The sequence below is a fragment of the Vigna unguiculata genome, chromosome 4, assembly GCF_037176805.1.
Source record: "Vigna unguiculata cultivar grain cowpea cultivar isolate G323 ecotype 2 chromosome 4, ASM3717680v1, whole genome shotgun sequence".
NCBI lineage: Eukaryota > Viridiplantae > Streptophyta > Magnoliopsida > Fabales > Fabaceae > Vigna > Vigna unguiculata.
Genome location: NC_140795.1, coordinates 43,137,175 through 43,160,996, shown reverse-complemented (window position 1 = coordinate 43,160,996; position 23,822 = coordinate 43,137,175). Strand labels below are relative to the sequence as shown.

At 33.6% G+C, this 23,822-nt stretch overlaps 5 protein-coding genes across 6 annotated transcripts in view; 4 read left to right on the top strand and 1 right to left on the bottom strand.

Moving 5' to 3' along the window:
• Positions 1 to 10,433, top strand: part of TPC1 (two-pore channel 1) — a 28,950-nt gene extending 18,517 nt beyond the window's left edge. The window contains exons 16-24 of one of the 2 annotated variants that reach the window (XM_028067718.2): positions 1,174 to 1,240; positions 3,084 to 3,252; positions 3,397 to 3,461; positions 3,736 to 3,826; positions 6,207 to 6,293; positions 7,081 to 7,158; positions 8,393 to 8,430; positions 9,213 to 9,321; positions 10,002 to 10,433. In XM_028067718.2, the coding sequence (XP_027923519.1) occupies positions 1,174 to 1,240; positions 3,084 to 3,252; positions 3,397 to 3,461; positions 3,736 to 3,826; positions 6,207 to 6,293; positions 7,081 to 7,158; positions 8,393 to 8,430; positions 9,213 to 9,306 (689 nt within the window). In that variant the 3' untranslated portion in view covers positions 9,307 to 9,321; positions 10,002 to 10,433. Of the gene's footprint in view, positions 1 to 1,173; positions 1,241 to 3,083; positions 3,253 to 3,396; positions 3,462 to 3,735; positions 3,827 to 6,206; positions 6,294 to 7,080; positions 7,159 to 8,392; positions 8,431 to 9,212; positions 9,322 to 9,998 lie in introns of both variants that reach the window. The other variant, XM_028067717.2, reaches the window with a different exon arrangement.
• A 1,340-nt stretch (positions 10,434 to 11,773) lies between these two features.
• Positions 11,774 to 12,697, top strand: LOC114182360 (uncharacterized). Its single transcript, XM_028069228.2, has one exon. It carries the CDS (start codon positions 11,925 to 11,927, stop codon positions 12,540 to 12,542), a length of 618 nt encoding a protein of 205 aa, XP_027925029.2. The 5' UTR covers positions 11,774 to 11,924; the 3' UTR covers positions 12,543 to 12,697.
• An 832-nt stretch (positions 12,698 to 13,529) lies between these two features.
• LOC114182412 (uncharacterized) lies at positions 13,530 to 14,485 on the top strand. Its single transcript, XM_085671776.1, has one exon. It carries the CDS (start codon positions 13,664 to 13,666, stop codon positions 14,237 to 14,239), a length of 576 nt encoding a protein of 191 aa, XP_085527902.1. The 5' UTR covers positions 13,530 to 13,663; the 3' UTR covers positions 14,240 to 14,485.
• Positions 14,486 to 18,487: 4,002 nt separating this feature from the next.
• Positions 18,488 to 19,450, top strand: LOC114182096 (microtubule-associated protein). The gene has a single exon (XM_028068852.2). The coding sequence runs from the start codon at positions 18,550 to 18,552 to the stop codon at positions 19,222 to 19,224; it is 675 nt and encodes a 224-aa protein (XP_027924653.2). The 5' UTR covers positions 18,488 to 18,549; the 3' UTR covers positions 19,225 to 19,450.
• A 176-nt stretch (positions 19,451 to 19,626) lies between these two features.
• LOC114182095 (mannan endo-1,4-beta-mannosidase 2-like) lies at positions 19,627 to 23,822 on the bottom strand. The gene is made up of 5 exons (XM_028068851.2): positions 22,916 to 23,822; positions 21,879 to 22,076; positions 20,824 to 20,946; positions 20,296 to 20,507; positions 19,627 to 20,085 (listed from the first exon to the last, which is right to left on the bottom strand). Exons 1-5 carry the CDS (start codon positions 23,273 to 23,275, stop codon positions 19,692 to 19,694), a joined length of 1,287 nt encoding a protein of 428 aa, XP_027924652.2. The 5' UTR covers positions 23,276 to 23,822; the 3' UTR covers positions 19,627 to 19,691.

Below are 23,822 nucleotides of genomic sequence, written 5' to 3'. Positions count from 1 at the left end.
ACATTAAAAGAATGCGATTTTATTGGGTTTGGTTTTAAAAATAGTGTTTAAAATGTGACCCAAACCTAATAAAAGCAAGCAGGTTTTTAGATTTAGATTTCTATTACTTTACAGTTTGATTGGCTTTTAGTATTCCTCGATTGGGTTTAGCATTCTGGAATGTTCTGAGTTGGATTTGAAAACCTGTACCATGAAATAGTTTCAGAAAAACTGTTTCTAATATTGTTCATAGAGGAGCAATTTCTCTTAAATAGAATACAAAGACATTGAACTGAAAATCATAATTTATGATGGAATTAACCTATCCCGACAATTCAAGATCAATGATCCTATACATTAAATATGAAATATACTGTCAGTCTATTAATCCTACTAATTATGCTCTTAAATATGGAATGCAATTAAATCTCCTAATTATGTAATTAAAACTACAGGAAAATATTAACTGCAGTATAAATCATGGGATTCTGACAAATAGTGGTAGTCTCGGGTGTATGGAAATAGAAGAAAATGTAAACAGTAGGATTTAGTCGGGCTAAATTAAATATAGTAGCTTGAGTATTATATGTGACAGAAAAGTAATGTACAAGCTTAAGGGAAAGTTTTATTGCTCAATTAGAAGACCTCTGAATTTCTTTTTGGTGAATTTTAAGACCTCTGATACCGTATGATATTGAGTGTTGGGCAATAAAAAGTAAACAGGCGCATAAACAAATGAAAATCTTTGTTGAGTCAGCAGACAAAATAAACAAAAGTAAAATATTAGGAATGAATGCAAAAGAGTCAGTTGGGGTAGCACCTAGAGTAGAATAAATTTGTAGAACTTGCCTTAGATGGTTTGAGTATGTGGAGAGAACACCCATTGGAAGCCCTAGATAAGAGAGAGGAAAGAGAAATAGGGCAAAACCACATAGAAGGAATTTAAGGTCAATAGTTTCTTTATAGACATGATTCACTATAGAATATTATGATGTCACTTGATCTATGTAGCTGACCTCATCTAATGAGAAAAAGGTTTGATTTGTTGTTGCGTAATCTTAGGTGCCTAGAATCTGCTATTCTTGTTCATAATATGTTGATTCATTTTAGGCCCTGGATTTGTTTTTTTTTATGGAAACTCTAGTTTTTAAGGCCATGCTATGCTGTTCTGACTGATAATTCTAAATTTTGCAGTCATTGGAGAAACTGTAACTTTTGCTGTACCTGATGATGATCTTCCTTTTATCGCAAATGGAGAATGGTATGAACTTTTACTATGAATTTTCAAATGTTTTAGATTTCTCTTTTTGGTTCATAATTCCAAACTACTGCATGAAACATTATGCTTAATGTTGCACTTTTTTAGATTTATTTTTCACTTAGCACTCCTTCAGCCATAGTAGTGGTGCATTTTCTTCTCAGCTATGATATTCAATTATTATTAATGACTTATGGACAAATGTTGGAGAGATATTATACATAGACCTTTGCGTTTACTAAGTTGATGCTTTGAAACCATACAAAACATATAAAGCTGAATTTTGTGCATTATCTAATATCCACTGGCCAAATAGTGTGAACTTTAAATGGTATGGCATTGTGTTTAAACATTTAATCTTGGAGGAACTATCTTTTTGAAAAATTTCTATCTGTTGATTTTTATCATGGTTGTATTTTGAGCTGTTATGATTTTATGGTTTTCCATTTAATCATACTTATTTTATTTGCGACCATATTTTCTTATTTGGAGATATAATTAGGATATATAGACTTATTCCAACAGATTGGCCGTATTATGGGAAACTAATTATAAGGCTTAGTTGGTTTGAAAGGTATTGAACTTGATCCCTTAAACAAGGTTTTAGATTTGAGTCTTGTAGATGCGAAAATCGTGATTGGGAAGGGAAATACCATTGTAGGTGGTTAGTGGGCTTGTCTGACCGTATTCATTACCAAAGCCATTGAATATTCTATAATAGGAACGTGATTATTGAAAAAGTTACAACAGACTATTCTAAAATAAGATTTTAGATTTTTCCTTTCAACTTGGTATAGAGATCTTCCAATTTGGGGGTCTCTTTTGCTTTTACTGCGTCAGTCTTCATTTCTTAGTAATTCTTGGTGCCCAGCCTTTCCAGTAAGCATGTCCGGGATTCATTTTCCAGGTCTTATTTCGTCTGTTGACTTACCTTCATTGTGCACCCCTACTCCATTGAAGCCATCCCACCTGAATCAAGCCACCAGCCACTGCAGAAACCTCTGGCAACAATCTATAAGAAACTTAACACTGGATGACTACATGCCAGAGAGTGCAATCGATTAATGAAAAAGTGGCACTTAGAATGCTTTTTTCCTAACTGGAACCAACATTTGCAATAATAATGCCCTAGAATTGAAAAGTACTTTCCCAATATATCCTATTCCTAATACTGGGATCTAGAGATATTTTTTTTTTCGAACTTCACATTCAAAATCTCCAGTGTGGAGTCTTGTTAAGATTCCATATCTGCTGTGCATTTATTTAGACAAAGTAGCCCTTATATAAGTTGAGCGGTCATTCCTCCTTGATCAAACTTTTGGGTTTGAGTTAAGCATAATCTATTCTCAATTCTAATTATGTTTGTGTTTATGTTACCTTCATTATCATAGTCACAGAAACTCTATCCCTAAAACTTAAACCCGGTCATTATTAATGATTTTCCCTTCGGAAAGATGCAGTACTTCTAGGTTCTATCTAGTTACCCAACTTTACTTTCGATTTCTCACTGGATTATTATTATTATTTTTGCTTATCTAAAAGAACGAAAGGTTATCTATGGTTTATGTGAAGGTAATAGATGCCAATGTTAATGTACGTATTATGGTGTTCTAGATCTAATTTCATTTTATTCAAAAAAGATGTCGCATTCTTGGTTAAAATTAGAGTTAAAGAAAAATGAAGTTTGATACGACAGTTTGGCAGGACCCATTTTCATTACTAGCATGCCTGAAAAATAGTATATTCATTTCCGAGATGGGAAGTTGTGCCAATAATATTTGTGCATTGGTTTTGTAGCATTTATTTGGAGTTGCTATTACCCATTGCTTTGCTCGTTCCCTTGCAGGATTCGTTACCTTCTTCTTGCAAGAATGTTGAGATTAATAAGACTCCTAATGCATGTCAAGAGATACCGAGCCTTTGTGGCAACTTTCTTGACTCTAATACCAAGTTTGATGCCATACCTAGGGATCATATTTTGTGTCTTATGCATTTATTGTTCGCTTGGTGTACAGGTGAGTGAAATGCTAGTAGTGATTGATAATTTTCTACATAGATTTACATGTTAAATTGAGGATTTATTTCGCCTTTCTGTACTAATGATCTATATCTTTCTTTTTTCTAATAAAATTACTCGTGTTCCATCTTCGTTTCTGCAGCTTTTTGGTGGAATTGTTAATGCTGGAAACCCCGAATTGGAATCGACAGCTCTTGCTGAAAATGAGTATCCTTTTATCATCTATAAAATTGTCTCCTTTAGTAACAATTATATCATTCTTCACACCCACACAAATTTCAAGCTTGTGTAATTTCATTATGCTCACTAAACATGACATTTTTTCTTGAGGGGGGAGAAGGTGTGAATTTGGTCAACATCAAGGGATGAATTTAATACTGGTATTTATGTTGCTTCTTAAATGGAATAATCGCTTGCTATAAACAAATAGAATAATTGCTAAGGTAAATGTTCTTGGAGTGTCATTCTTGACAGAAAATAGCTATTTGGTTTTCAATTTCAATGATTACCCTAATGGAATAGTGACACTTTTCAATTTTCTTGTCACGGCAACCTGGGATGAAGTGATGACGGTATGTATGCTGTTACTTATGCTTTTTGACTTACACTGTGATCTGTTGGTTCTTGACTATGCAATTAGACTAATAGTTATTGCAGGCAAGCCAGCATTGGTATGTGACATATATTTCTTTGTTTTATAACGATTTATCGTTATTAAATTTCTGGTCCCAGTAGTACTTTACTAAAAATACAAGAACAAAGTCTTTACAACTAGGTGAGTTTGGTTACATGGATCAAATGATGTCATTTGGTTCGGTTAAAGACCGAAGTCTTAAAATTTTGTAATATATAAAAGTCACTGAACCAATCCTATAGCCAGCATTGCCTTTATAATGATGGAAATTGGAAATCAATATAGTATTATCACTTGGAAATATTAATATGAAAGAAAGAAGATTTTTATTCAATTGATTAATTTGAAATAGTACATCAGCCTTTATATAGACTTCTAACCCTATAAAAGTAATTACGGAGAAATCTCTAGAATGTTCTAACAGCTTCTAGTAGTAAACTTAATATCCTACTAACAATATTATCCAATGTAAGCTAGCTATATGAGGGAAACTTGATATGCTAACTAAAGTACTTGTGAAGCATGATGCCTACTGGTATGTTTTGATTGTGTTCCCGGTCAACTTACACTCTGCCTATTTTATCAACCTGTTACATTTGGTTGTATACTAGGTCAAGTTTAGAATAGTCCATATGAATTCATCATACAAGTTGTCTTCAATCTATCATTTAATTTGAGTGGAATCCATGACCAATTAGTGGTTTCGGTAAAATGTATTTGATTTGTAGTGAAAGTTAATAATGAATGGACATTATAATTTGATGTTTATTGCATTGATTTTTGTGCATAATGACAAAGTAGAAGGATTGTTCAGTGTCCTAGTGTGTTTTGGAGGAAGTTTCAAGTGACCTAACTCTCCTGTTGGAAATAAGGCATATTGAGTTTTAGACAATGATTCTAAGATTTGGTCTCGAATGACAAAATTAATCTGTATAAATATAAATATATATATATATATATATATATATATATATATATATATATATATATATATATATATATATATATTCCTTTTTACGTCATATCTTATACCACTCTGTACCTTTAGAGAGTATTAGGGGTGACTCTGACAAATCAATTCATTCATTACCATTAAAAAAATGGATTGAATCCAACCAATCTATTCAACTTTGTGAATAGTTAATGATTGATTTATTAATTCAAAATTGTAATGGATGATTTGATCAATACTTAATGGATCAAACGAACTCAATCTATTTTTTGTATATTTAAATCATTCTTAATTTATTTGTAAAATGTCCAAGAAATATATTTTAAAAGATTGTTTCAATTATTTTACAAAATACATTTAAAAAAAACATGATTAATTTCAAATGCATTAATTGTTAATTTCATTTTTGCCGTTACATTATTGTGAGGTTGTAATATCAATGAGATATCAACTCATTAATCATTAAAGTGGATGCGTTTATTTTTCATCAACGTAATTTGTCATTCTTATTGATTGATAAATACTTAATTGAATTATCATTAAATATGACCATCCCTTGAGCCATTTATTTCTACGTGCATTTTTGAAATGAAATTTAAATTTAAGAAATTATTAATGAAACCAACCAGTTTAACTACTTTTTTCTAGTGATGATGAATTAGGTATTTGTTTCTTATATATAGAACCAAAGATAGTATATTTGTGGATCGATTGGTTATCATCCTTGAAAAAATTCTAAATGTATAGATTTATATCAAATAAATGGATAGATTCAATTTTTCAATTGAATTTTTAATATTTCAAAATGGATAAATGGATTATTTCAATCCATATTGTTATAACCAGGATTAAAACTTATCTTATTTATCCATTTTCCATCCCTGGGGAGTATAATCGGGTATCGGAGTAAATGCTGTCAGTTCCCTCCTGTTGGGTGTATTTTTTGGAGTTGTGGTGTTTTACAAATTTATGGATTCATTTATCTTTCATGCTAACATGCGAATGAAAAGGGCTGTCTAGGAATTCCAGACTAGTCCTTTTGTTAGAGGGTAAGTCTCTTTTTAGACTTCAGTCAACGCCCATATCCCATCTTTGTTGAAGAAACCTAATGATCAAGTAAAGATAATTGAATAATATTATAATTACCAAGCATTTTGTGCATAATTTGTTTCAATGCTTGGTTGTTTGTAGAACACTTATTGTAATGAACAATAATCCAAAATAAGCACAGATTACTTGCTGCATGAGTTGTCATATCTGTTAGTTTTGTTAATCAATTATTGTGTGATATCTTCATCTTTGGGTATTGTGAAATTATGACTTCCATATTCTCTTAACGGATAGGTTCTTTGGTTTTCTATTTCAGAGTTACAAGGAACTAACTGGGACTTCGTGGACTTATTTGTACTTCATTAGCTTCTACTTAGTTACTGTTTTGCTGCTTCTGAACTTGGTATGGTTTACTCTGTCCGTATCTGATACCTTGTCAGTTTAATGGACTACGAATTATATCTCAGGAATGAGAACATTGAGAAGTTACAATGTTTCTCATATGGACATGCACCATTGAAATTCTTTACAATAGTTTATTTAACGGAAAGCAGTAACATGAATTTTTGTTGAGATCACAGATCAACTATAAATTTGACCAATGAGATAGTCTTTAGAATTGAGTTAGGCTGAGGATGACATATCATAGATCTTATGTTCGGCCATCTCATCATTCCAAAAATCAATCATGACTTTCTTGGAATTGATCTAGGTTAGGTCTTAACTCTTATGTGGTTATACTTCAATACTTCAATATGTGTAATGTATCCATATCTGTATCCGATATATATGAGACGATACTCTAGGATTCTTCATTTATACGTTTTTATGAAGAATCCAAAGTTATGAAGCTCAAATATTTTTATAGTAACGAAGATTTATAACTTTTTATTTTGGCAATATCTAAGAATTGTGATTTTAATTTGGATCTCACAATTGAAATTATATACCTATCATGTTTTTAAGATTTTATAGATTTTTAAATATGTATTTGTCACATCTTATTTTTAAAATAAGTATATATGATATGTGTATCATATCCATGCATCATAGAGTCTAATAAGTCAAACTAAAAAATGTTAATATTTTTATGGTTAACCAAAGGGAATACCATTGCCTAAATTGTATCATATTAACACATTGTTTATGCTTAATAAGTTGGAAATGATTTTGTCTTCCCTGCATTTCAGGTTATTGCTTTTGTCTTGGAGGCATTCTTTGCTGAAATGGATCTTGAGTCATCAGAAAGTTCTGAAGAAACGGACAAGGTTTGTATTTAACGGTGAACTCTTTCCCTTAAGGATTTATAAATGGCTAAGTCTTTCAAGCAGTTGTGTTTAAGTATTAACTAATAAATGATAAGTATTTCAGTTAAACAATAAAATTATAAACAGCTGCACCAAATTTTGTAGAGTGATTCATATCAAATCCAATGATTGGAAACAAATAATGCAACTTTTGCAATTCTGTTATTTTAAATCAGTGGTTGGCTACTACTTATTAGTTACTGCTCCTGGAAAATAGCAAGCAAACTTATTTGGCATTGTTATTTCTGATCACAAATAATTCCGATGCTAATGAGTAATGGTACTCTCGATCACAGACTCCTCTGCCACATGAAAACAAACTGAGTCTCACTGCAACTTTTTTTAGTAGCCGTAATTATCTGCACGCCCTACTGTATGCAACAATCACTATCCTAATATTATCAATGCATTGAGTAGGAGATGTTTTACTAATTTTAGTGCGTAATGGGTATCATTGAAACTTGATATGAACCTAAAACATTTTTTGAGTGATAAATAATAAAAAATACATAGACCACTCATTTTATCGAAGCACCCCAAGAATACTCACTTAAGTGTTTATATTTATTATTTTTTCAGTTTTTTTGTTTCTTAGCTTTTTCAGTTACTTAAAAAATAATAAAATTGAAGAGTTAGATGGATGTTGAAACTATGTTCGGTATTTATCTATCTTTTTCCAGTTTTTATTTACCCTCACTTTGGAAGCTGCTTATTACTTGATTCTGAAGTAAACGTCCCCATTCCAAACTTTCACAGCTCCGTAGATAATTTTGTAATGTCTCTTACTGAATGTGAAAGTAGCTTTTCGATTTCTACATGATTTTGTTCTCTTTCTGATGGGAGCCCAGATCCAGAGTTTAGGAAGGATCCACCGATTTATTGATATAATTATTACTTTGAGTATGACAGGAAATAACACATTCTGTATTCTCTTAGAAACTAAATGATGGTAGTTATTGGTAGAAAATAACTGATGGTTGTTATTCACTATGATTACATCTTAATAATAAAAGTATTTTGTTATTTGCCGTTTGTGGGTGAGCGCACTAATTGTGGGAGAATTTTGTCTTTAAAGACAGCAAGTATACTGCTGTATTATTGTATGTGATTTCTTTGTTTAGTATTATATTTTATCGAATTATTAATTGGTGTTTCATCGATTATTGATTGTACTATCTTTTGCATCTATACACAGGATGTTGAAGGAGATAAATATCGAAAACGGTCTATTGGGTATGTATAGCTTTCAATATTTTTTGTGGATTCAAGGCACAAAATAAGCTGCTCTTTTATATTAATAGAATTTTAGGAGAACCACACCACAAAAGCTAGTTATTGTAGTTGGAGAATCCAAGGTCTTATAAAGCCCCACACTGGAATCCCATATTTCCATGGAATTCTAACTCCCATACGTTGTAATTGGGTCCTAACTTCCCATCACACTGCATATCCCTGAAGCCCAGGCAGGCTAGCGGTGCACTTGGCCTTTGACTAGTCCTGAGTGAACCCTGCTATGCGGATGTCACCATCTGTGCCATTTGTTTTTAGCTATGAGACTTGATGGAAGATTTTGATACCAATTGATAAAAACCTTGGGATAACTACAACACAAAAGCTACCTGTTGTAGTTTGAAAACTCAGGGCCTTATACCCCACTAGAATTCCATACTTCCAATGTGGGAATCCTAGACCTTGAAATTAGATCTTTACGTTTATTGAACAAAGACCAACTCATCTTAAACGCTTTTAGTTGTAAGATGAAGGTACTGGAATAGTTTCACATCCATAACATGCTTCCTGAAACAAAATCCCTTTGGTTTGAAGTGTATATGATGCACAGCTTCATCATACCTTATGCTTAAATTTAGTTATTTTGAGGAATGAAACGATAATGGTTGAATTCTTACCACTTAATCATGATCTAATACCTTGTGAAAGACTAATTGAATTTAGAAGCAGATGTTATTTGAAGGCATATTGATGGTGATCTTATACTCTTAACATTATTGCTGCAGCACTAAAACACGAAGCCAGAGGGTTGATGCTCTTCTTCATCATATGTTGAGTGCCGAGTTGTGTCAAAATCAGCCTTCCAATACAGCAACTTGATAGAATCTTTCACTGGTAAAACAATTAAGCTTTGAGATTTCAGTATTTCATTTGCTAGGAATATAGTTCATTATTAGCCTCTGGTAGATTATCCTCCAATTGAGTGTACATATTTTTTTTTTCTTTATGGAGGATTCCTCAGTCTCAGATTATGTTTTCAGGTTCTTCTATGCAATTTTATATTGTATTTTGTCTCCTGCAATTTTAAAATGTTTTCCTAGCTGAACTACTGAAGTATATACTGCAACATGCAGGGAGTTTGCAAAACGTATGATTTTAGGTGAATCAAGAAAGCTGCCATGTGTGCTGTTTGTGAGTGTGATAATGTTTACTGATTTTGATGTTGACGGTGTCCTTCACGGTTGGGGGTAAAACGATAGAGTAAAAAATAAAGGAAAGAATAAAGATTGAAAAAACATCTGTGTTTAAGACTGCAAGACGCACAACACGCCTTGGTTAATGATGAAATATAGTAACTAGTCCTTCATGCACATCGACCATGGTCACGGAAAATGTTGTCATAACATCAAAATCACCAGACTCTACTCTCAACTTATACGTCCATATAGTTGCTCATTTTATGCGGAGAATCCTATGATTTTGTTGAGACTCCCAATATCAATTCAAATTATGTGAATCTGTAATCTTTATTTTTTTACTTTTGGTACTAATTGTCATATTTATTGATACAGAAGAATATACGAAGAAGCGCACCTCATGCTCATCTTTCATGTGTTATATCAAGTGTTGCTGTACTGTACGATTGCACCAGAAGATGGAAAGAATTGCAAACGTGCAGTAATTTGTAGAGAAGGTAGAACTTGATTTTCCCTGTTTGGTGGATAAGGTACTCGATCAATTTGTTAATGAGCATGTGCTGAAGTGAGAATAGGACTAAATCGTAATGTGGCCAGATGCTATGTTCCAACTGGCTAGATATCTGTCTTATGTGGCAACCTTTTATTTTTTAATTTAGTCTACCTGCTTTTGATTTTTGTATTTGTAATATTAATACAGTCTAGTAGGATCGCAAACTTGTATTTAACGGATCATGAAAATACTACAGCGTGTGCTTGGATTGGTTTGACCTTTTTAGAGTGAGAAAGTAAAAGTGCTTGTTAATTAAATGTTCGTTGAAATTTTGAAATACTTTATGCAGACATATCTTTTACCTTTTTCATCACTTTACGTGTTTGTGCACTTGAAAAAGTTAATTCGTGTGTTCTCAACAGAAAAAACAGCGTAGAATTTGAGACTTAGAATGGTTGTTTGGGAATTAGAACTCCTTCACCCTTAATATAGTAAGATCTCATCGTTTAAGACGAACTGATAACTTCTAATGTTTTAACCAGTATTTTAAATTGTAAATTGTTCTAAATTATAGCGTATTTTTAGATTTTAGATACAGAAATATGTTTTGGATTGTATAACCCATAAATATATTTTAAATTGTATAATTCAAAATATTATTTTAAATTATGTAATATGGAATACATATTCCGTTTTAAAAACATATTTTAGATTAAGCACTTTGGAAATACATTATGAAATTGGACAACTTAGAATACATTTTAGATTATGTAATATGAAGATTAATTTTAAATAATATAATCTAAAAATATATTTTAAATTGTAAATTTAAATTACAGATTACATAATTCATAAATGTATTCTCAATTATATACTTTAAAAATTTAAAATACATTATTGTATGATTCATAGTATATATTCAAATGTTAAAATATATTTTAAATTGCACAATACATTTGAAAACATGGAGAAATCATATGGTGGAAGAAGAAATAGTCTCAACACTAAGGCTATTTTGTTTTGCACCTCCCACCCCCTGTGGGGTGTGTAAAAGACAAGTTCGGCTTCCTTGCTTCCACTCTTTATCTTTGCCACCTTCTTGTTGGCCTCCACATCCCCCTTCTTGTCATCACCAGCCCCTTATCTTATGTGTTGTGCCATGGACTCATAAAAGAAACAGTTGGATTTTACTTTAGCAACGTGCTATGAATTCTAAAATTTGGAATTTTTTTTTTATTTGCAAAATCTGATTTTTGATTATGCCAGTTGGAAGTGCCTTTCAGATTTTATAATCTAAAAATTTATTTATACAAAAGATGACTTCCAAATTATTCCAGCCGAAAGTCATTTTTTCGTAAAAAAAAATTAAATTATGTAATTTGAAATATAAGTCCAAATTACTGTTTTCAATTGTGTAATCCCATATAATTTAAGTTCTAACTTATACAATCCAAAAAGAATTTTAAACCGAGGATAATTTAATATTTACGAGGGTGCAAAAGACAAGTATGAAATCGCAAAAAGAAATTACCCAAACTAATGGACATGCAAATACAAGGCCCACGAAGAAAAAGCCTTGTTCGGAAACCTATAACGAAAAAGGTAGCCAAACTTGCACCCCGCCAAATTGTCCCGCGAAGGAATGTTCCCGCCATCACAACCTTCTCTTTTTCATTCCCTATTTAACAAACACACCCTTCCGCACTTCTCGCCATCACTATACTCTCCTCTTCGTTATTTCAATTTTGTTTTTTCAAGTTCTGTTAGGTTAACTGAATTCCCAATCTCTCAACTCATTTTCTCACAAGATGGTATCCCTTGGCCCTAGCAAGTTCTACGGCACCAGTCTCCCCCGCCCTCGCATTTACACCGACGTCAAGTTCAACGACCACCGTGTGGACCCACCCGCTCCCGTCAGCGATCCGTTAATGTCTTGGGCCGAAGAAGCCCACTGGTCCATGGGTGGCCTCAGCTTCAAGCGTCTCCGCCTCCAGGGAAAAATCGAAGGCAACGTCCAAAGACTCCGCTCCCAGCGCGACAGGGCCCAATCACAAAGCCCAATACCTCTCCACTCTGGATCGAAGAGAGACGCTTCTCCTGCGCCACCACCGGCTCCGTTTGTGAGGAAACGTCGAAGGTGCGTGGATCTGATCGAGGAGGAAGTTTGTGAAGGTCGGAAGAGTCGGTTAGTGAGGAAGCTTGGTGACGATTTTGATAGGGTGGCGTCTTTGGAGATCGAGGCTTCTAATACGGTGCCGTTTAAAACCCCTAGGCGGAGATTGGTTAAGGGTAGCGAAACTGTGAAGAAGACGGTGGCTGAAGCGGCGGAGAAATCAAATCCCAAAACACAGAAGAGTAGCGGTGAAGGCACGAAGAGTCCTAGGGTTAGAACTTCACCAAGATTCGCTAAGCGTGTGCCTAATTAATTAGCATGCGTGTGCCTAATTAATTAGCATGCTTTTAATTTGTTATTTTTGTGAGGATCAAGATGCAAATTCATGTAAATCCATCTAATTTCAGCTTCTGAGAAAATGTAAATATGATTTCAAGACTCTGTTATAAATTATTTGGAATTTTGTAATCTTTTTAAAAGAAAAAAATTATATAAATCTTTTAAAATGTTTGTTAAAGTTTTTGTATTGACACGCGAATGGTATTTAACAGTTTTGGATATTTGTGAAACTATGATTTGTATTTAATTCATAATTCACAATTACATTATCATATTATTTTAAATTTTTATCCTAATAATTATAAAGTTCAATAATCAATTATTTTATAGTTTATATATAGTTGTAAAATCGAAATGTGAATATAACCTTTTAATCATTTATAACTTACATAAATCAAGGAAAATAATGTAATACATTTATTAATGTTTTGATTATGATATAGTGACTTTATAATCCTATTATTTATGTTGGCATCTATTTTCTTTCCTTATTTATTTTTTAAAAGGGTTAAATATGTTTTTGGTTTGTTTTAGAAAAAATTTGAAATTAGTCCATTTTTAAAATTTTTTATTAATTTAATCTTTCATTTTTTAAAATGTATAAATTTAGGTTTTTTAATTAAATTTTGTTAAGTTAATTTAACGTTTCAAGTGTATTTCGTATTTGAATTGTTTACGATACATTTTCGTTTTAATGTTAACTCAAATATTATTATAAAATATATTTAAAATATCAAATAAACTTAACAAAATTTGCTGTCAAAAATAAAATTCACGTATTTATAAAAATAAATGATTAAATTAATATAAAATTTTGAAGAGACAAAAAAATATTTAACCTTTTTAAAATGTTTTGTGATAAACTTTTTATTATAATAATAATAATATTATTATAGTAAGAACAAAGGAGAGAAAGTGATTAGCCAACAAAAAAAACACCATGGGTTTCAAAATGGGTGGGTAGTGAGAGCTTTGAGTCTCCATTCCTCACCTACCACGCACGCGATAGCAAAGTTTGAAAATTATAATGAAATTGCGTTAGAAATATGGAGAGAGTTGAGAAGGGCGTTGACTTGGAATTGCAGAGAAAAGAGAATGAGTTTGACGGCATCAGAGATAGTGAAGAAGCTGAATCTGCAACCAAACCCAGAAGGTGGGTTCTACGCGGAAACATTCCGAGACAGTTCCGTTCATCTTTCCACCTCTGAGCTTCCCCCGGAATACAAAGTGGATCGCCCTGTCTCCACCTCCATCTACTATCTCCTTCCCTCCGGAACCCTTTCTCGCCTCCATCGCATTCCCTGCGCCGAAACCTGGCATCATTACATCGGCGACCCTCTCACCGTTGTGGAACTGAACGACAAAGATGGGAGTGTGAAGTTCACTTGTCTTGGATCGGATCTTTGTGAGAATCAGATGCCGCAGTACACAGTCCCTCCCAACGTCTGGTTTGGCTCTTTTCCCACTAACGATTACACCTTCTCCACCGATGGGGTCTTCAAAAGCGTTACTTCTCCTCCCAGAGACGGTGAGAGGAACTACTCTCTTGTAGGATGCACTTGTGCACCTGCGTTTCAGTACCAGGACTTCCAGCTCGCTAAACCTTCTTACCTCCTTCCTCGCCTTCCCCACCTGGAGCCTCTCATCACTGCTCTTACGTTCCCTGAGTGACTCCCTCGCCGCACCATTCTCACTTTCTTCATACCCTAGTTGGGAGTAGTCCAATCTTTTGAGCGATACTAATGTTTTGTGATAATGATGTTAAGATTGTTATAAGTATATCTGATAGTGAGCTTATTTGTATAGTGATGATTTATGCTCTAATACAACTATTTTTATAGAAATAGGACTCGACATGAGTATGATGTATGAAATGTGTTTACGAGTAATATCTATAAGAGGATTTGAATTCATGAATTTAGTTGTTTAGAAATAACATGATTGAATTGCTTTTGAATTTTTTAACTACTCTGGTTCTCGTGCAAAGGGTGAGAGTTCTACTATTTTTCTCGAGTGGAAGATTTCTTTGATAGCGAAAATGGACCATACACTTGGCCATCCTCTTTGCTAGATTTATGCCTCAAGCCAGAGGGGCTTTTAGCTTAAACGAAAATAACACTATTTATGTCATTCAAGTGATTCAAGTGAGAATTTGGATTTTTACGTTTTAAAATATATTAAAAAGATATTTAAAATACTAACACAGTGTCAGAGGACAACACCAACAAAATTAGTAAAGAATTTGGACTCTTCAAGTGAGCATATTTTTCTCAAACTAAAATAGTTTTACTCAAGCTAAAAGAAAGAAATAATAATAATATTTTTTAAGTTGATTCTCGTCTCTTAACTCGTTTAATATATATATATATATATATATATATATATATATATATATATATATATATATATATATATATATATATTAAATGTTAAAATGGTTATATCATTCATTATTTGATATATATTTGATTAAAATATTGTAGTTGAACACTATATTAATGTAATGGAAAATAAATTATGAGTTTAGATTAAGGTAAGATACACATGTAGGATATGGTGTGATGATTTAAGTTCATATGAGAATGTAATGAGTGAGTTATTGTATGGATGTGAATAATGTAGTGACTCATAGGGAGGGAACACTACATTGAAGTGATGTTAGGTGGTGTATTGAGATGGACTCTAGATATACTATCTGGACTCTACTAGTATCAAACTCATGCAAACAAAGATATAAATTTGTGATTGTCAAATGAGGTTATTATTTGTAGTTTAAATATGGAAAGGACCAGACCTCATAAATAAGGAACTTACTCAATGTCATACTCGAGGTGGATTAGTGTCCTAGTGTGAAGTCATTAGCCATAACTCTTAAGACGCATAAGTGAATTATGATAGGTGCAGAGTCTCTAAGTTTGCTCCATACACTAGCTTTCCGGAAGTAGAGTCAAATGTCTATGTTTCGTTTGAGCCATGAGGGTTGAGTCGTCAATGTTATGTTGTGATGATTGAATCATGAGAGTTAGAGTCTCTAAGTTTGCTTTATAAACTAGCTTTCCAAAAGTAGAGTCAAATGTTTATGTTTCATTTGAGCCATGAGAGTTGAGTCGTCAATGCTATGTTGTGATGATTGAACCATGGGAGTCGTGTTATGATAGACATCTCATTGACTGTTGATTTAAAATTGATAATGATTTTGGTTTGTGAAGTGGTTGTTTAGTTTTGAACCAAATTTATGATAAAGATGGAGAAAGAATGAAAAAGGATGAGAGATCAAACTTGTATGATTGAATTGTTAGTTTCTAAGTTTATGGTTATATTGTTTTATTTAGTATTGTTAAATTTTCATTAGTTTACCCTTGTGTTTCTATTATGTTGTAGTTTTATACATGTTGTGATCATATATTATTTGTGAGCAATGATAATGCATGTGAGAGAGATGAGTAAGGGTGAGACTATTGAAGGTTTGAATAATGTGTAGTCGTAGCTTTGGTATATAAATTTTGTATTGTATAGATCCTCCTAGTTATTACAAGAAAATGTTTTATTAACAACTAAGTTTAGTTACCAAAAGTTGTTAGCCACAATAGTGACCAATTTAGATATCAATTTGTAAAATAAAAAAACATCGGTCACTAAAATAGTCATTATTATAATAAAAAATTATAATTGGTTCCTAAATTGGTCACCAATTAATTAGAGATTAATTTAGAAACTAATTCCTTTGGTAGCAAAAACCTTGGTAGCTAATGTTTAGTGACCAATTTTCTTTGGTAACTAAACTTTAGAAACCAATTTAAATATCAATTATAATTATTTATTCATAATAATGACTATTTTAGTAACCAATAATGTTTTGGTTAATATAGTAACTAACAACTTTTGGTCACTAAAATTGGTTGCTAATGAAACATTTTCTTGTACTGAGTTTTGATTCATAATACTTTAATTAGTAGGATGATCTAACTTAAATGGGGTGTTACATTATAGTATCACAACAATTCAATTCTTAGGATAACCCGAGGGTTGTGAGTTTGTTGTACTTCTTAAGTTTATATAGTTGTTTAAGTTTAGTTGTGTTAATTTGGCTCGTGAAAACTAACACTATTAGAGAGAAAGAATCTTGGTAGAGTGACGAGGGTGCACACCCATGGATAAATCTAAGATGATTTTATATCTTAATTGTGAATTATTTTGCTTGTGAGTGGTTTGAAGGTAACCATATGATTTATGTTATGCCTTTTGAGCTAGTTATATGGTGTGGCATGTTACTTGTTATATGAATTCACTTGTATTGATTTAAAGATAATTAGAGATTTTAGTTGGTTTGTAACCTAATTCTTGATGTTCTCAATAGATGGCACGTAGGCCTCCCACTCCCCATGGACATGTGCCAAATCTAGCTCGAGCCATAAAAATGATGTCCACAACTCTCGAGCAACAAGGTGCCACTATGGGACAACAATAATTGATTGTCTTGCAAGAGTTGGAGACTGCAAGGGCACCTCAACATCAACAATCACCTCATTCCTTAAGTATAGAGGACTTTATGAGACATAGTCCCCCTAAGTTTAATTGGAAGGAAAATCCATATACGGGTAATCCCTAAACCTATGAAGTCATACATTGCTCACACTATAGTTTCTTAAAAGAAAAAAATTTTCAAATTAATATTAATCAAATCCTGATACGTTGAAGTTGTCATTGGCAACTACGACTTCACCAAATTAACAAAAGTTGTGTTCAGTTTATATGACAGTGAAGTCATATAACCTAACACAACTTTTCGAGATCGATAATATTTTTTAAAAGTTGTTCATTTGGATGAATACGAATACATCATTTCGATAAAAAGGCTCATTATTGCATTGTTAGGTTACACATATTGAACTAAGATTAAACTCCTATTTTTTTTACTAATGTGTTGTTATTGTAATTGCAAAAACTGAAGTATAATTTCAGTATAATTTAAAAACACGTTTTGTTTTCCTACCAAAGAACAATGGATATCCCGCTTAATTTTAGAGATTCTATGTTCATTTTCTTTGGATTAATTTTTATGGTTCAATGTTTTTCCATCGTGTGTTTAATTGGGATTGAAAAATATAAAAAGATTGTATAAGAAATTATATTATGAGATCCTTTGGATAACATACTTACCGCGGATACTATTATTTAAGTCTAAGAGTTTTAGTAAGAACAAATAAGAGAAAAAATATTTTTATTTTTGTTTTGAAAAAATGACTTATTTATAGTGGTATGTCAATTAATCTTAGTTTGAATGCTAATATAAATATTTAAGCGATAGTTTTACTTTTAGCTTAAATTTTATATTTCATTTGAGCATCACAAGTTGTTCAAGTTTTGTCATGAAACCATTTCTTTCATGTACAACTTCAACATAAATAAAAAAATTAAGATTAAACAAAATTATATAAGGCTAAAATGAATTTGGTCTTAATGTGTTCCTTTAAAATGACTTTAATTCAATTAGACTAAAGTCTTTATATCCTTATGATTTGTGCTTATGTAAAATTTTTAATTCAATAATTAGACTAAAGTCTTATATCCTGGACACAACTCTTATAATTCAATTAGACCAAAGTCTTACCTCCTTGATACAAATTTTATAATGGAATTATGTTAGCCTGACATGACTTAACTGTTTTTTTTTTTTTTTAAATTTGTATCATTTCGATAATAGTAATATTGAACTGCACCATTGTGATATATAACTTTTTTAAAATTTATACCGTTTCGATATTTTAGTTATTCAAAATATTATTCTTCGTACAAAGCCCAAGCCCATCTAGCAAAAAGGCCCAAAAATTTCGACGTTGGGAGCGCGAACTAGTCCCGCCAAAGGTTGTGTTCCCGCCATGAACACCTCCTCTCTGGCGTTCCCTATTTAACCAACCCAACCCCTTTTCTCTTCTTCGCGCCACCACCACCGTCTTCATCTTCCTCTATCTCCGACCACAATGGTTGTTTCTCTCGGTCCCGGCAAGTTCTACGGCACCAGCCTCCCCCGTCCCCGCATCTACACCGACGTCAAGTTCAACGACCACCGCGTCGATCCCCCAATCCCCGTCACCGACCCACTCATGTCTTGGGCCGAAGAGGCCCACTGGTCCATGGGCGGCCTTAGCTTCAAGCGCCTCCGCCTCCAGGGCAAAATCGAAGGCAACGTCCAAAGACTCCGCTCCCAGCGCGAGAAGGCTCAGTCCCTAAGCCCAATCCCGGCCCATTCCGTCCCCGCCCCATCGGAAAGATCTTCCTCGCCTTCCCCTCCACCGGCTCCGGTGGTGACTAAACGCCGAAGGTACATGGATCTCATCGTAGACGAAGAGGAAGACAAAGAAGAAGAAGAGCCAGAAGTGGTTGAGCCTCCCCGAACCCGTGTTCGGAAGAGCCGCTTAGTCAAGAAGCTCGGCGATGACTTCGATAGGGTTGCTGAGGAGAACGATGAACCCGAAACGATGCCGTTGAAGACTCTGACTCGGGCTCGGAAATTGGTCAAGATTGCTGAAAAGAAAACAGTGGTTGAAACGGCGCAGAAATCAAAATCTAATGGAAAGAAGAGCTCCACCAGTGAAGCCGAGAAGAGCCCTAGGGTTAGAACTTCACCAAGATTGGCTAAGCGTCTATCATATTAGATACATCTTGTAATTAGAAGAAGAACATTGCTTTTTTATTTTTTTTTTCTTTTTCGCATTATATTTTGTTCATGAAGCTGTCTCTTTTGCGTGCAAAAAAAAAGTGGGTTTTTTCCAGATTCCAAGGTTTAGGATTTGTTCAACAAAATGAAAGTAAATGCCATTGTTTTCATTAATCTCCGCATGCAATCCACGGATATTTTGATAATTTAATTTGATTCAGTTACATACAAAGCTTTTTTTTTCCCTTGATATCTACATGGGTCTTCTTGTAGATTTTGGTTTTTTGGTATGACACAATTTGAATTATACTTTGTTCAAGCTATAACATGTATTCAACTAATCACTCCTCTCCAGTATTTGGTATGAAAAGCTGAAACCAGAATAATATTGTACAAGATCTCACCCACAACAATCTGCACCGATTTCTATTCCATAATTTTGAACATTGTTTTCCACTGTTTTTGTTAACAATGTTCTTTGAAACTTACATCCAGTTGAGTCCATCCCTTTGTATTGGCCAATCTGCAAGACTGTTCAACAAATACAGAAGGAGTAGAAGAACTTTCCCATGGCACCATCCCATATTCATCAGAAAATTCCTTCATTCCACTCACCAGGAATTGCCAAACCAAAGACCCCGCCCCAGATCTGTTTCTCTTGGCAGATTTATAAATTATGTCTAGAACAGCTCTATGCATTTTTTCCCTGTCTGACACGGAAAAGTTTTGATTTTGTTCTGATAATCCAAATTCAGAGAATAAAACGGGCTTCTTCAAAACCTTGTCACCATCTTCAATGTGGGAAAGCATCCACTTGGAAACAAATTTAAGTTGGTCTTCAAATACTTGCTCATGAAACCTGTGAAAAAAATGAATGAATAAAGGCAATGTTCGTCAAAACATGATATTACCACAGAACTTGCTGTAACAGTTGAACACCCAGACATAACAATCTTATTACATAACCTTGAGACATTCCTTCTGCAGGTTGTGATCTGTGATAGTTTCTTTTTCTAACAAGACTAGGCAAACTCAAAACTAAAGAACATAGTTTTCAGGGAATGCTTACCAATGATCAGGGTAGATATGAACTGAGGCAAAATCAATATTTGATATTTTGGAGTTCCGAATAAAATCAGACCCAAGTCTGGATGCCCAAAGCTCAGGATTGACAGTTGAACTTTTTGGATCATTTGGACCATAAAAACCTTCCAGACCCACAGTCAACAGATGTTTCTTGTCTATCAATTTGACAAAACTTGACATTTCGTCTATCCATCCCTGCAATTCTACCACAATTAAGTGTATACTTAAATATCGAAATATACCCTTTTCTATAAATTCTACCACAATTATAGTTGCTGCTATGTGACAAGAGGTTACTGCGAAAAATCCAGCAGACAATCTAAATTGCAGGCAAGTTAAGGCCTTCTTATGATAGATCGATAATTGGTCTAACCCACCACAGAGTAAAAAAGGCTAGAAATTGGATACAGAATCTTTATCAAACTCAGAAACCGTGTTAAAAAAATTGATACTGCTAGCATACTTTTTCCATTACTATTGAAAGGGGATAAAGCACAGGTAAAGAACTTACTTGTAGAGTGTCACCAGAAGGATCAGACATGCAACGAGGTTCATTAATCAATTCCCAACCAAAAATGGTGGGGTCATTTCTATATTCAATGCCGGTGATACTATTCTTCCTTGTCAAGACAGTCTGCAAAAAATTAAAAGGAAACAATTAATTGATCTAAGACAGATTCAAGTGTTGCAGACATGCAAAAAATCATGGCTTCTACAGAAAAATAAATGTTAGATGTACAATTTAGAAGGTAAAGGAAGAGATCATTTTGATCCAGGGAAACAGGAGATACAAGCTTCATATGAAGTCATGAATCATGGCTATAGATGAAGCATCTGAAATAAGGTTATTTATTTGTTACATATATTAAAAAAATAAAACTTATGAATTTACAATTTTGTTCCTTGCTTCCTAAAAAGACTGCACCAGTGTATTGGTGGGAAATGGATCTCCTACAATTCGAAAAAGAACTGCACAATCTCACAATTCATTCTACATTTCTCTTACTTTATATATTATAATCATCAGATATTAAAATAAAGAAACGGCTGAGAACTCATGCAGTTTTTTTCAGAACTGAGGAGAATCTTAATCCAATTCTACCAAGGAGAACCTTTATAGGATGGAAAAATCAGTCAGTTAATTAGTAAACTGGTAGAAAAGCATTGTCACAAACCAATTATTCCAAAGCCTAATCTATGCTATGAAGACACGTGCATGTTTCATTAGTTTATGTTATATTATATCTCTAAACCCCTCGTGCAAGCTCTGTTTCTCTCTGTCGATTTGCTACCGTGTCATAAACCAATTAGTCAAAAGCTTAAACTATTAGATGAGAACATATTTTATTACTTTAAAGTTTACATTTATGTTTCTAACAAGTTATTCTAACAATTTCTAAGTAAAATACTATTTTTCTTTGTTAATCAAACTACTGACTCAGAGAAATTCTATAAATGTTAATTTAACAAGAGTGGCAATAGTCACTCTCCTTTTTTATTCTAAAATGCAGGGGAAATGAAATGAAAAGAAAAGAAAAGAAAGATAGACATATAGACATGCCATACCTTGATGTAGTTCTTGAAATAAGTTCTGATAGAAGGATCAAAGAAGAAAGAATCGTTTGAGGAGCTTAAGCCTACCCCTTCTTGCCATGCCCATTTCACATACTGACTCTTCCCACCATATGCTTGCAAATTATTCACTAAGCTAAGAAGGACCCTAATTCCACGTTGCCTTGCTTCTGCTATCACATAATCCAAGGCCTGTCACCAATCACCCATCAATCCTCACCATCATTTTCATTCACAAATAAAACTACTACTAGTCACATAAACATAAGGAATTACCAACACAAAGCATTTTTATTTCATCAGGCATAAACAAAGGGCACATTCAACCATCATAACCTTTTAAGAGACTGTTTTTGATGTATGAAGTTTTGCAATTTGTAAAATAAGCATGCATTGCTTCTTTCAGAAACCTTTTAACAGTGTCATGTCCCAATGAACTATTTTTTGTCAAAAGTCAGAAACACCATTTTTGGGACAATTGCAGAATTGATTGGTTGATTAGGGATGGCAAAAGGGTAAAACAAAATTAGACGTATTTCACATTGAGTCATCTTCGCAATGAACATAATTTCAGCAGCATCAATTAAAAAAAAAACATTTCATTTGATTATGCTTTATACTAGCCACAGAAACACCACGCACCAGGAAAAAGAAATGGTATCCCCATTAACATAACGATAATATTCAGCTCTAAAGACAAAACTATGTCATGATTCGTTTCATATTTTACAGTTTGAACCAAAGCGAATCCCAGTTTTGCAAACACCGACATAGACAATCATAAACATTCAACACAATTTTCAGTAAGAAGGAACAGAAACAGAGAACGGCGCAAAGAAAAAGAGAAAACAAAAGCCCGAAATACGCAATTTCCCACAACAAAAACTCCACACTCGTACACGAAAAACCAAACAAAAATTGTGTCGGTATCCGAGGTGAAGGTAAAAAAAAGGCACATTCAAACACAATTATCAAAATTGTCTTAGCAACAAGTTACATAATTAAAAAACAAGGAGAACATAAACAATTACCTGAAAAGCTTGTTCATCAAAATGACCAGGGGAAGTTTGAAGGGCATTGTAGTCTCCATCGTTGAACGCCCAAGTACGACACACAGTGAGACCCATCTTAGCACCGGTTTTCATCATTTCTCGAACCTTGGATCTCGAATAAACATCCACCGACTGAACCATTAACCAGTAAGAGTTCCACCCGTTTACGTAAAACGCTTTTCCGTCCAACACAAACTGCGTCCCGTTTCTCTCCACAAAGCTCAATTCTGGTCCTTCCTCCAAAAAGCTGAACCTTATGCCCCCAAAAGACATGTAAACAAAAACCACAAACGACGCAAAACCCAGAATGGGATAAAACAGGCTATTTCCAAACACCATTATCTGGTGGCGAAATTCAACCGATTGGGGAGGTTCCAGGGGTACCCTCTTGGCCCTTTGATCAAAGGGTCACCAATTCAGTGACACTTGATGAGGATTGCTGAACCTCACACCCCACTAGTTAGTTTGGTTGTTCTTCACACCCCAAATGGTTAAAATGTCTAGATCTCTCTGTATGAACTGACAACAGTGTGAATGGCTTGAAAGGTATTAACTTTAATGAGTTGCAAAAACAAAATTGAACCCAATGGGAATGCGCAAGGAAAATTTAGTGGGTTTTTAATTTGCCGTAATTTGGGGATTTATATAGGGTGAGCTGCGCATGAAATGATGAAATGTTATGGTTATGGTTGTGCTCCCAGTTCAACCCCATAGAAGGCAAGGAACTTAGATAATCATCACATGTTTATCTTCGTTGAAATATAGTCCAAGTTAAAAGCGATGATTGGGGTTGAAAATAAAGTAGAGTGTGAAGAACGGTGAAATGTTTTGCACCGAGTGAAGGAACCTAAGGACACTAGGTTATGGACCCAATCTTGATTCGGTA

Excerpts from the sequence above, each read along its gene's own strand:
- LOC114182360 (XM_028069228.2), top strand. The coding sequence starts at position 11,925 with ATGGTATCCCTTGGCCCTAGCAAGTTCTACGGCACCAGTCTCCCCCGC.
- LOC114182412 (XM_085671776.1), top strand. The coding sequence starts at position 13,664 with ATGAGTTTGACGGCATCAGAGATAGTGAAGAAGCTGAATCTGCAACCA.
- LOC114182096 (XM_028068852.2), top strand. The coding sequence starts at position 18,550 with ATGGTTGTTTCTCTCGGTCCCGGCAAGTTCTACGGCACCAGCCTCCCC.
- LOC114182095 (XM_028068851.2), bottom strand. The coding sequence starts at position 23,275 with ATGGTGTTTGGAAATAGCCTGTTTTATCCCATTCTGGGTTTTGCGTCG. Across the intron at positions 20,508-20,823 it reads CTTCTGGTGACACTCTACAA|GGATGGATAGACGAAATGTC; the intron begins GTAAGTTCTTTA and ends GTAGAATTGCAG. Across the intron at positions 20,086-20,295 it reads CATATCTACCCTGATCATTG|GTTTCATGAGCAAGTATTTG; the intron begins GTAAGCATTCCC and ends TTTTTTTCACAG.